A 12,479-nucleotide genomic window follows, 5' to 3' on the forward strand; every position below is an offset into this window, starting at 1 on the left:
TGCACACTCCAATCCCACTCAAGTCGTCAAAATAAGTGGTGCATAGGCCCTGTGCCTGGAGAGCTGGAGCCGGAGTCTATGTGTTTTTCCCTGGACTTTACTCAGCTTTGGCTCAAACCCAGGGGGAATCCCACCCAGCATTGTGCTCAGCCCCTCTGTGGGAAAAAATGAAGCCCTGAGTATTGCACCGTGAAGATCACCAGCAGCCAATCTGGAGTAACAGGCCGCTTGCCACTCTACCACACACGCAAGAAGGAGAAGACTGCACGACGCATGAAGTGTCTTTAATCTGAAAGAGGGAAAAGCAGGCCAGAAGGATTAGTATAAGCCAACAGACAAAAATAAAATAAAATAAAATTAAAAAACTTGTCTTTAAAACAAATTCAAATTCCATACAGTGCCTAAAATGTCACCTAAAAACTAAACATTTCCATAAAAAATGTTTTTTGTTTGAACACATTAAAACGCAGTGAAACAATGTGACAAGGGGGCGGGGGGGAGAAATCAGACTAAAGACTTCGGGTAGCTATTCTGCTCCCAGGAGTAGAGACCAGTTGCAAACACCAAACACCACCAGGAGCGGAGAGGTGGCGGTGGTGTAGAAGAAGTCAGGGACTGCCTTCCCCTTTGGTAGCATGTAGGCAAACAGGGAGGGGATTCAAGAGGGGAGCTCACCGTGAGCCCGGGGTGCCGGGCAGAGAAGGAAGGGAAGGGGGTCAGTGCTCAAATCCCAGCTGAAGCTCTGAACAAGACTGAAGCCCAACTGATCTTTTAGATACATTCCCCATTTCTCCCATCCATGCCTGAGTCAGCTGGATTTCTTGGTGGGAGCTTGACCGGCTTCTTCCCATAGTGGCTTCTTGCCACAGGGGGAAGTAACAGCCAAAGAGTTAAGGAAATGCCGCAGCACTGCAGGCACTGAAATCCACAGCAGTCACCAGCCAGATGGCTCAGAAGCGGGGTAGGAAGTGTCCCATTTGACTCCTGCTTCCCCGATGCGGGGTAACTGTGTTTCCCACATCGAAGTGGGGCAGGAATAGGTTAGTTGGGGTAAGTGAAGGGGCTCGGCCTCCCACAGGCTCAACGGTAAGTGCTGGGGCCCCCTGAGGAGAGAGGGACTTGCAGGGGGGCTCGTCCATGTCTGCTTTCACCTCTGCTGCAAGTTTTGAAGAGGTGCAGCTTGATGCTAAGTGGTAATTCTGGACTGCCGTGTTCAGCACAGCGAGCCAAGAGCACAGGAGCCCAGAGAAAGACAGGGCAGGACCCTGCAAAGGGCTCGGCCCTAACAGCATGAGACAGTCACGAAAACTGGACAATGGGGCATCTGCTTTAGGTGCTTCTGGTCTAATCCCACGAAGGCTGGGGTGGCTGTAGTGAATTTGTTAGAGGCATCGACATCCCTCCCCCACAAAGCCCCCTGAGATTAGAATTGAATTCCAGGCATTTTACAGACCCCACATATTCATCCAGAAAGAACACCCCCGTGCATGCATGTGCTGACATACAAACGACATGCCCCCCAGACGTATACACACACAGCCCAAACACGCACAATGGCACCTGACAATAACCCTGTGCATGGACCATTAGAGCCAAGGCTTTCTGTTTAGTGGGGATTTGTGCCACGACACCTTTAAAAAGAAATTTTCCAGGCCTGAAAAGGTGCTCCAGATCCACAGGCACACCCAAGACCTCCCCTTCCCGCCCCCCCGGTCCCCGGACCACGAGCCCCTGAAGGGAAATTGTTAAGAAAAGGAGCGTGGAAGGGATTAAGTATATTCCTCTCCCTGAGCCTCTTTGCTTCAGCCTGTGTTTACCAGAGGCTCACCTGAGGGGCTAATCCATCAGCACTAGGCAAAAAAGCCAGAAGCCTTCTTCTCTAGCCAGCGCTTCGCACGGGGAACATACTGTCTGGGTTTCAGCTTTACAGTAGTTTTAAAAAATATTTATATATTATATACCCTAAAAAGGTCACCACAGGAATTTCCATGTCTTTGTAAGGAAGAAGGAAAAAAATATTTAACAAAAAAAAAAAAAAAAAAACAAATTACCGGAGCTGTTCAACTCTCAGGCCAAAAATAAAGATGTGTCTCTCACAGGGGTCATCTCCTCACCTGCGCCAAAAAGGCCACAAACATGGGTGGGGAGCTAAGAAACAATACGTCTGGTATAAATGTCGGAATTCCACGTGTTTGATGAAGTCCGTCTTTGTCCTTTTCTTAAAAAAAAAATATATATATATATATATATATATATATATACACACACATATATATATATATATATACTATTGCTTTCTCGACGGTCAGGCAGGGCTCAGAGGGGGCCCTCAGTGGGGGAGTGCTGTCGGCTCAGAGGGGTTCGCTTTCTTTCGTCTCTTCATGAGCAAAGGGTTGGAGGAGTCTTCGATTTTCTTTATCTTAATTTGTTCGTAATCTACTCTCATGGTGGCCAAGGCACTCGTCATTTCCTCCTAGAAACACCAAGTAAAATACAGGGCCTGGTTAACAATGGGGGCATCTGACATTAGTGCTAAAACCCATGGGCTTGGGCCCATGCGTGTACCCATGTCCATTGTCCATGCCCACACACACGTGTACCCCTAACCAAGACATTCATAAATCCTAAGGCCAGACAAGACCAGTGTGATCATCTGACTTCCCACATAGCACAAGTCAGAGACTTTCACCCAATGGTTCTATTCATGTCGTTGAACACACACATCATTTTAGAAAGGCATCCCAAGCTTGATTTTAAGTCGAGAGATGGAGAATCCACCACGTCTCTTGGGAAGTTGTTCCAATGGTTCATTGCTATCACTGTTACAAATCTGTGGTTTGTTTCCCACTTGAATTTGTCTAGCTTCTAACGTCCAGCCATTGGCTCATGTTCACCCTATAATCTAGGTTTTGTTCCTTGGATCAAATGATTTCATACACCACTAAGCATTCCAACTTAGTGGTCTGTGGCTTGGTTGCTAGTGGACAAGTAGCCCTTTCCAACACAACACAGCGCCAGTCGTTCCCCAACCTGATCCCTGTTACTATCCAGCAGCAGTCTAGTGGTCCACAGCAAGTGAAATTAGGTGGTGACCTTCATGCTCACATCACAGACAGAAACACCTTTATTAGCAGCCTCAGAAGATGCACAGAGGACTGAAGAGGCCACGAAGACAATCATCCACTCGTGCCTCCAGGTCGGGTTGCCAATCTGGCCAAAAAACATGCTACAGTAACAAGACAGTCACTACTAGCGCAGCCAGGGACAAAACCACAACAAGGCTGCTGGCGGGGAAGAGTGAAGAAAAGGCTTTGCACGATCACGAATCAGGAGTTGACAGTTTTTCTATTTTTTACCACGTAGATACAAAATTATTCCAGACCCTTCATTTCACTAATTTCCTATTTCCAGGACTCGAATAGAACTGGGCTCGGCCCTCCCAATACTCTCTTCTCTCCCATGCAGTTTCTGTGTAAGGAAGCGTTCTTTATTAGCGCTCCATTTAGTACAGCCAATCAAGGCCCTGATCCGGCAAGCTACTCCGGTGGGGGGGTGAGGAGGGGAAGCAGGGTACAGCTGGCAGGACTGGGGCCAGTGACCTGGCTCCAGTTCCCAAAGGCTCCCTCCCAGCCTTGCCAAGCATGATGTTTATGTCCACCGAGATGAGGCACTTGGAGAGCAGGCTGTACAAGCTGTGCCTGCTGGAACAGAGGTGGGTCGGGGCAGAAGCGATTCAGAGTTTTTACCTTGACATCCTCCCACAAGTCTTTCTCTTCTTTCAAGACTCGGCTAGTGTGCAGCGGCGTCTGGGGCACCTGCATCGATTGCTTTAGAGGGGAGGGTAAGAGAGACAAAGGATGAGCCTCCAATAAAATTCCCCGCAGTCCCGTTTCTCAGTTCCAGCTGTTGCCACATTTCTGAGGCTCCATGTCTCGCCTCTAGAAAGCCGCGCACTTACCATGATCCAGGGGTGGTTCATGAACTCCGTTATTGTCATGCGCTGGGTCGGATCTGTCTTCAGCAGGTTCCGGATCAACTGTTTAACTGTAGAGGGAGGTAGGGAGGTGTTAATAAAAAGTAGCACTTAGAATATATGTTCTCCCCAAGGGTACGCAAGGCCCTAGCAACCACCAGAACCTCTGCTGGTCTCTTCGGCCTCATCTCCACCAGGGATTTGCCCCAGTTAAAGCCATTGGTGCTGTTGCAGATGGATAGTATCTTGTAATATCCTCGACTAAACCTTATTAAATTAGGGTTAATACCTTTGGAGTCCATTGTTATTAAACAGGGAATTGTGCGAGTGTTATGGAGAATTGTACGTACCTTCTCTAGGAGGAGAGGGATGCTAAAGTAACACCTCTCCTTATCAGCCCCTTGAAGCCACCCCCATGGAGAGGTGCACCTAGACTAGACCTGACTGGATTCTCAAGGGACCAAAATACAAAGAAAGGATTTTTGGATAAATAGCTTCGTTTTAACCAGGCTCAGGGCCTTCCTCCTGATCCAGCAACCAGACAGACCCCCTGGTCAACAGAGGACCCCAATCCTTAGTGAAGAGTAGGAAGGACTGGGCCCACTGAGGGCTCATCAGACTGTGTGCTTGTTCTAAACTGTGGTGAACTTGAAAGCATTTGGCTGGGGTGCAGAAGGACTGTTCCTGCCAGAATCCCTGTTTGGATTGGGGTGAACTCTGCTAAGCTTAATAGTAAGTGCGTGTGGGTGGGGGGGGGGTTGTTTTTAACATGTTTTCCCTGGAACATTTTTACCTTAAGAATAAAAGAGACTTGCATAACAAGAGCCGTGTGGTATTTCCAGCTCTGGGCAGCCTCATTGTTAACCGTCTCTGGAGAGAAAGCAGACAGGTATGCTTGGGCAGCCTATCTCTGGGGGGAATAACATGATGAAGGCAGGGAGCCACATAGCCTGGAAATACCCTAGTCAGAAGGGAGAGAGATGCAGATCTTCTCAAGAGAGGTGTTGGCCGAGGAGCCAGGAACTGGAGAGGGGGTGCCCTTGGAGGACCATGGTGGGGGGGACGGGACATTAATGCAGCAGCCATGAATTAACAGGTGCTACCCCTAGTACAGACAGGCAAAGCCACTATTCAAAGGGGCTACATGGCACCAGTGTAAGTCACAGCTTCCCCTGTCTACACTCGGGGTCTACACCAGTGCAACTACACCGCTGGCTCCACAGGGCCAAGTCCCACTCTAGGCAAGGCCTTGTTCTACAACTGGGGATCGCAGACACACACAGGCTGAGCTCTCCCATCGGGCATGATAGCTGCAAGCCTGACACGCCCCAGGAAAGGGAAACCACACTGCCAATATCGGAACCAGTCCCTTGGGATTTCACCGCAGGCGGTTCAGGCACGGCTTCTGCAGGTGCCAGGATACGGACACTTTTTTAAACAGAGCAATATGTTCGGGCAGCAGGGACACACACGGTCATGGAGCAGACATGCTGCCACAGCTTTTACCTTCTTCGGACACTTCTGACCACTCAGGGTTGGGAAATTCATATTGGCCCATTCGGATCCGTTTTTTCATGCCTGGAGAAATGGCCAGACCATGGTTGGAATAAAAAGGAGGATACCCACATAGCCTAAGCCAAAGAGAGAGAAAGTAATGAAGTGATCTGCAGAGGGGAAATCCTTTACACTGCATTAGTAACTTACTAGATAAAGTTTCCTTGCTTATATTATAATCTGAAGTCAGTTCTGGCTAGCTTGTCCAACAGCACCCTTGCATAGCTGAAGTGGGTTATCCCTACCTCTATGAGAGGGAGACAGCTGTAAAGGATTACACGGGTGACATCTGTCTGCATAACATGATGGAGTGACAGCAAAGGAGGGGCAGGAAGGGAGAGGCAGTTAGGGGACTCTAAGGGTAATGAGATCATTCTAAGAAAGGGGAAATTTTAGGCCTAAAACAAGAAAAACGCACCAGCAGGGAGATCTGTTTGGCTCTGCAATACTTCCGCAAAGGACACGCGGGGACCCCATTGCTTTGCAAATAGGCCGGGCTGAGCAATAGACAGACACTGTACAACAGGGAACAATCCTGCACTGGCTTGGACCAGAGAGACTAGAGGCCAGATTTTTAAAGGTACATCTACACAGCAAACAAACACCCATGGCTGGCACAGCTCAGCTGACTCAGGCTTGCGGGACTTGGGCTACAGGGCTCTAAAACTGCTGTGTAGATGTATGGGCTTGGGCTGAAGCCTGAGCTCTGGGACCCCAAGAGAGGTGAGGGGTGCCTGAGCCCAAACATCTACTCAGCAATTGATAGCCCCGCATCCCAAGCCAGCTGTCCCCATGCCGCAGGTCTTTTATTCCAGCGTAGACGTGCGCTACGTGACCCACTAGGTTTGCCCCCATCTTTAATATCCACAATCATTTCACTGCTGCAGAGAGGCATTTGTCCTGGGTAGGACTGGGTCAGTCAGCACGCACTGAACAGCAAGGCGGGGCATCCCAGGCTGGTGTCTTTCGGCAGCAGAGGAGGAGGAAGTCAGATGTTCACGACTGCACCTAGTGCAGCCTTCCCGGCATGCTGCTTGGCCAGACTCAGGGAAAAGGGCATTGTGTGCTTCACCCAGGGAGCGCCCTGCAAGCCCGCTCGGGGACAGCTACTGAGAGGGTGGAAGCTGCAGCCCTGGGTTATGCATGAGCAATGCTCATCAGGATGGTACAGGGGAAACTGCTTACTTACAAAATGTACATGATGACGCCCAGGGACCACATGTCACAGGACTTGTCGTACTTCTCCGGGCCCAGCACCTCCGGGGCTGGGGAAAAAAAGAAAGAAGTTCACAAGGCAGTCAGAGACGTTGTGCAAGGAGGCTATGGGGTTAAACACAGAAGTGACACCTCTGGAGGGAGGAGCTCTAATGCAGGCTGAGACCATGAGTTTGATGGACCAACCACCCCAATCCTGAGCCACTTGACAGTAGACACAGCTTAGCACAGTTGGCAGCGTGCTCCAGAGAGGCCCTACTCCTGGAAAGAACCTAATTATATAAGTCCCCTAGCCATGTTGTGCAGTGGGGAGCCAGGACTAGACTAGCAAGGGGTGCTACACATTAGGCCAGAGGGGCATTCACAGAGCTGTGTGGGGCAAGTACAAGGGAGAGTCTCACGTGCCCACACTGAATTGTTTATACAATGCCCTGATGTGTGCTAGGTGCATTGCAGAAAGAGATACACACATGCCCCTGCCCTGCTTACCCCCCCTTGCACGGCACTTGGGATAGCATTTGGAATACACCTGGTTGTAATTGTCACCATCAGCTCCGGAGTAGGGACCACAGAGGAACAGATCTCCAGGGCATGTGCCATCAAACCAGTCCTCTGGGCTGCCCAGCTGAGGAGTTTGGATTTGAACATGGCAGCTGGGATCGGAACCCACAGCCCTTCCAGCTCTGGAGCCCAGACCTAAATTTCAGATCCGAACACCCCAAAGCAATGGTACTGTCTGGATCAGCATTCTGCTTCTCAGGCCCAACCCTACACCTCGCTACAGCTATAGTTCAAACTGAAGTTATGGGCCTGATGCAGGAATTACTGGGTACAGTTCTCTGTCTTGTGTTATATGGACAGCCAGACTAGACGATCACTGTGGTACCCTTCTGGCCTTACAGCCTCTGAATCCACAGCTCCTGGCCTTCCTTGCACAAAATAGCAGCAATAACAGGAGATTCTGGATGCCCGCAATCCCCATTCCCTGGAAGGGGGCAAGTCAGCTTCCCATGACTTACCCACATAGTAAGGTGTGTAGCACGGTGTGGCCAGGGAGTTGTGGGTGGTGGTTTCTTTAGCAAAGCCGAAGTCGGTGAGTTTCAGTACAGTGTTGGGCCTTTTTGAGGTGTACAAGAGGTTTTCTGGCTGTGAAAACACAACGAATAAAAAGCAAACTAAGTGCTGGCCAAGTCCTCCGGGCTCCTACCTCCCGCATAGCCAAGGGCAGTATTAGAACAGTGCTAGCATGTCAGAGTCACTGAAAATTTGACCATGAACATATCAATGGGAGCCATATGGTTCTAAGTGAGCCAAAGAGGATTCAATCCACCCCATTGCAGCTCAACTCTTGGCACCTTGCTGACTGATTTTTCCCCCCTAGGGCAAGACCTGATTTGAAACAGCTGAAGTGGGTTCTGTACCAGAGATCCCAGAATCATCCCTTCTCCCCCCACTCACACCCCTGAGCCTTCCAGATCCTAGCTAGGTCCAGAAGCAGAAGTGTGAAGATATGGCATGGTTAGTGGGACTTCCAGGCCAGTTCTATAAACCCCAACACATAGTAAGGATCTACAACTTCTGAGATTTGTTACAAGCCAGTGAATGAGACCTGGGATATTCTGCAGAGAGCACTGTCTCCCACACCAATTGACACTGAAGAGCTAACAGGAGGAGGGGTGCGGACACTGGCAGTGTGGAATTGTATAATCATTAGGGAAGGGCAAGTCTCACAAAGCCTGAGCCCATCCCTTGCCCCTGGGGCTTGGTACTATTCAGGCAACTTGCACTGATTTTCCCGACACCATTTTAGATCTTCAGTTTTCATGCTTTTGTTGACAGCTCTCTCTCCACCCCCTCCCACACCATAATCTGCTCAACCAGGAAGCTGCGTCTTTCAGGGAACTGCATGCACCTTTGCAACTTGTAAATCTGTTGCCAACTGGGGGGTGTTTAGCCCCAATATCCTGGGGAATTTCCAATCAAAGTTACTTTATTCTGCCTCTGCAAAATTCCCCGTGGTTTCATTTGGACATGGGACTCTTCTTCACTTCCTGCCCTGGGCAGCGATGCCATGTGACTGCGGAACAGCTGCTGTGGGGTGGCTGTGTTTCAGAGGTGGATGGAGGGTTTTTGTTTCTGAATGTCACCTGCTCCCCACACTCATCACACCCCAGTATACAAACCTCTTTGGGGATGATAGATGCTATATGAAAATACAAGACCATATGAACAAGGAAGTCTTGCCTGCTTACAAGTGAATTCTAGAACAATTCAGACCTCGCCCTTTAAGAATTCTGCTGCTCTTGCAGAAAGGAAATGCCATTTTTACAAGAACTCATTGTTTCAATGGACATCACCCTGTAGGGCAGGGAAAATGATAAGGGCCAAAGGGTCAGGGCCACACACCAGAGTAGAGGAGACTTCAATTTCAGCAAGTTATCCACTTCCCCCTAAGCCAAACCAGCCACCATCTCACGGTCTCTATTATAGGCTCTGACTGATCTCTGCAGGTAACCTGCAATGAAACCCCAAGGCCAGCCAGAGCTGAAGTGCATTGGCACTTTCCCCAGCTGACCTGGGGAGGCCGTTCCCATAGACATGCACAGAGAGATGGTGCCCAGACCAAAAACCTATGGTCCAAACACCCCCACCCTGGAAGGGTCCAGCTCCTGATCCGAAGTGACATGTCCCCATACTGACGGAGGCAGGAGTACAAGAGTACAGCTGTCAGCTCTTGTTTGAAAGGAGCCAACAGGAGCCATGAGCCACACTATTCTTCCTCCCCATCCCGCACTCTCCTGCCTCTCAAAAAGCACGAGTTACTTGAGGCCGGTTAACTTCAGTGGGCCTCTTACATGCAAGCTAGGGAGTGGCTGCAGCACGCCTCTGGATTGTACAATTTTATGTGGGCCAGGGCACAGGGAGTCGAGGAAGCAGAGGGCAAAGACCTTGAAAACATGCTCTAGCATCCGCTAGGCACGCAGTACCTTAACATCCCGGTGCGCTATGTTAATCGAGTGCAAGTACTGGATGGCTTCTCCGATGCTCTTCATTATTTCTGAAGCCTCTAGAGGAGTTAAAGAAAATTTAAAAGTATTTAAAACTCAGCAACTCAAAGTAAAGCCACTCCCCCAGGTGATCCAAGTGCATCTCTGAAGGCAAGAGCTGGAGAGCACCACAGAGAGACCCTCTGAGCGTCAGAAGGCAAAGAAGCACTTGTGCCTGAAGTCTCTCTTTCCGAGCAGGGGTCTTCACATGGGACCTGCCCATAAAGAGAGTAGACCTGCTACAATCACTCCCAACAAAAGGGATTTGGAGGAGCGCCAGCCACTGGCTTTGACCTGAGACTGTTTAGTAGGCTGTCTCTCAGTACGGCTAACTGAGACCACTGCCTGCCACTTTGGGACATGGGGAGAGGAAGGGAACAGCTCAGCTCTCACACTTAGCTGCAGGGTGGCTGAAGAGTGCCGGAGCACACAAATCTGAGCTTCAGGCAGGATTAGAGCTGGCTGGGAACAATCTTGCCTCGCTTCCTAAGGAAAAATTTCAGTGAAAATGGAATTTTTTTTCCTTTCCAACGTTTTTCTGGAGAAAAGAATCAGGTTCTCTTAAAATTGCCCACAATATTTTAGTCAATGTTTGTGTGTGTGTGTGAAAACATTTCTTTAACCAACTCTTCACTTTTCAGTGAAACGTCTGGTTGCAGAAGTTCCAACCAGCTGTAAGGCAACAAGTTTTCATTCAACAGAACCAACATAAAACAGCCAAGGGGTTAAAAAAGCCACCGGTCCACTCCGTACCCCGTTCCGTGAAGGCCTGGTCTCCCCTATCTTGAATTCGACTGAAGAGCTCCCCACCATCCAAGCTGAAATACAGAAACAAGTGGAGTTAAAGGTGTAGCCGCTACCTCCCCCACCCATCCGGCCTCTCCAGCGGGTCTTCAAGATCCTCACTGATCATTCCAAGCCAAGTGCGGCCAGGAGTCGCTGCACTGAGCTTTGGGAAGAAGCCCCAGTACAAACTGCAGGGAGTGAGAGATCTTGTGACATTTCTGGCTTTGTTCCCAAGTTCAGAGAGATTAACCTCCCTTCCTCCCACCCCTGACTACCAAAAACACCCTGCCTCCAAGTTTGCCTCTTTTGCACACCCTCCATTTCTAGCCCTCTCTCCCCTCTCCAGAAAGCAGACAAGAGAGACTGCAGAGCAGAGGACTCCCTCTGCTGCAGGCAGGCAATGGGCCAGCCGCTGTGGGTTTCCTGGCCACATGAGAACAACCGTACAGCGGCACCTTTACAATAAAGAGAGCAGATTGCTCTGGAAATGCTAGCTGGCCTACTTTTCAGCAACAGCCACTGGAGCTACATTCAACCACACAAGCAAGGAGGCATTGAACTCAGAGTTCCACCCAGCCTGTGTGCTCAGGTCACACCACAGCACAAACTCATATGCCAGTCAGTCACCTGACCAGCTGGGTGACCGGCAGTCGGCAAACTTACTGAGCACAAGGGCAAATGGGACAAAACCCAGTAGCACCCTGGTGCTCCAAGGGGTTCCGCCCCAGGCAGCTCCCACTGATTTCACAGACCCCAGGCCTCAGACCGGGGGCTTTGGTCTCTCTGAAGAGTTCTGGCTTTTGAAGCCACTAGCCCAAGTTATGCAGAGTCAACGATGCAGCTAAAATAGCTGAATACAAAGCTAACTTCTCCGTATCCATTTGGCTGTTGGAGGAATACAGGACGGACAGTCTTGGCTAAGGACTCAGGAGATCTGGGGTCCGTTCTCAGCTCTACCAGACTCCTTGAGTGACCTTGAGCAAGCCACTTAGCCTTTCTGTGCCCGCGCTCCCCATCTATGGGAAACTACATTTCTGGGCTATTTCAATGGCAAACTCTTTGGGGTAGGGACTGTCTCTTGGTATGTGTCCATACAGCAATGAGCACAGTGGGGCCCAAATCTCAAACAGGCTTCTCAGCACTACCCCGATACAAATAACAAGCACAGTGTCAAGCTATGTGATCGAAGGTACGGAAAAGGAGAGAGAATCTGTGTCAATGCTAAGAGCTTCACAGCCAAGTACTGAGTTACAAACGCCCAGATCTGAACGGAGACACTAACAGACCCAAATCATAGGGATGTATGTTTCGTGTCTGTTTCCTCTTTGGTTACTTTCCATCTTATACAGGGTCCATTCTGGCAGTATCTCAGCCTATTCCAATCCATCACGCTCAGGCTAGCTTTAAAATAGCAAGTGGCTATGAAAAGAATGCTTCAACTAGTTTCACACGCGCATTTGGCAGGATTCCTATTGCTCGTCTCCCCACGTGTACAAATGAGCTTCTCTGCCTGCGGACACCCAGGATCTCAGCACGATTGTCAGAAGCATCTTCCCACACAGAGAACTCAGAAGGCTCTTGTGCAACAGATCAGCAGCCAAACCCTGAACTGCTCCTCCGTCGCCCCCTCCCCGCCCCCTGACAACCCGTTGGCCTCTGCCAGGGGAGAGGTTTCAGCAAGACAGCTGCATTAAAAATCACAGCTGTGGTTGGGATGTGGTTTCGATACTTTCCCCTTCATTCCTCCCTCCTCGTATCAAATTTCTGAGACTCGCTCAGACGTTGCTGTGAACACCAGCCTGTGTCACCTGCTCCTTGTCAGTGGCGTACCGCCGGCCTGACAGCCACTGCTGCCCAACCACCAGCTCAGCCCCACATTTGACAGCCCGCCAGGCACTTCAAAA

The 12,479-nt window shown here is 50.0% G+C and overlaps 1 protein-coding gene across 1 annotated transcript in view; it reads right to left on the reverse strand.

Moving 5' to 3' along the window:
- Window positions 1–268: 268 nt before the first annotated feature.
- MAPKAPK2 (MAPK activated protein kinase 2) overlaps window positions 269–12,479 on the reverse strand; it is a 79,879-nt gene continuing 67,668 nt past the window's right edge. The window contains exons 3-10 of the mRNA XM_077839339.1: window positions 10,543–10,607; window positions 9,730–9,809; window positions 7,762–7,888; window positions 6,717–6,792; window positions 5,480–5,604; window positions 3,959–4,044; window positions 3,747–3,827; window positions 269–2,473 (exon numbers count right to left, since the gene is read on the reverse strand). Of these exons, the coding sequence (XP_077695465.1) occupies window positions 2,330–2,473; window positions 3,747–3,827; window positions 3,959–4,044; window positions 5,480–5,604; window positions 6,717–6,792; window positions 7,762–7,888; window positions 9,730–9,809; window positions 10,543–10,607 (784 nt within the window). The 3' untranslated portion in view covers window positions 269–2,329. The remainder of the gene's footprint in view (window positions 2,474–3,746; window positions 3,828–3,958; window positions 4,045–5,479; window positions 5,605–6,716; window positions 6,793–7,761; window positions 7,889–9,729; window positions 9,810–10,542; window positions 10,608–12,479) is intronic.

This window comes from Eretmochelys imbricata, chromosome 21, assembly GCF_965152235.1.
Source record: "Eretmochelys imbricata isolate rEreImb1 chromosome 21, rEreImb1.hap1, whole genome shotgun sequence".
Taxonomy (NCBI): domain Eukaryota; kingdom Metazoa; phylum Chordata; order Testudines; family Cheloniidae; genus Eretmochelys; species Eretmochelys imbricata.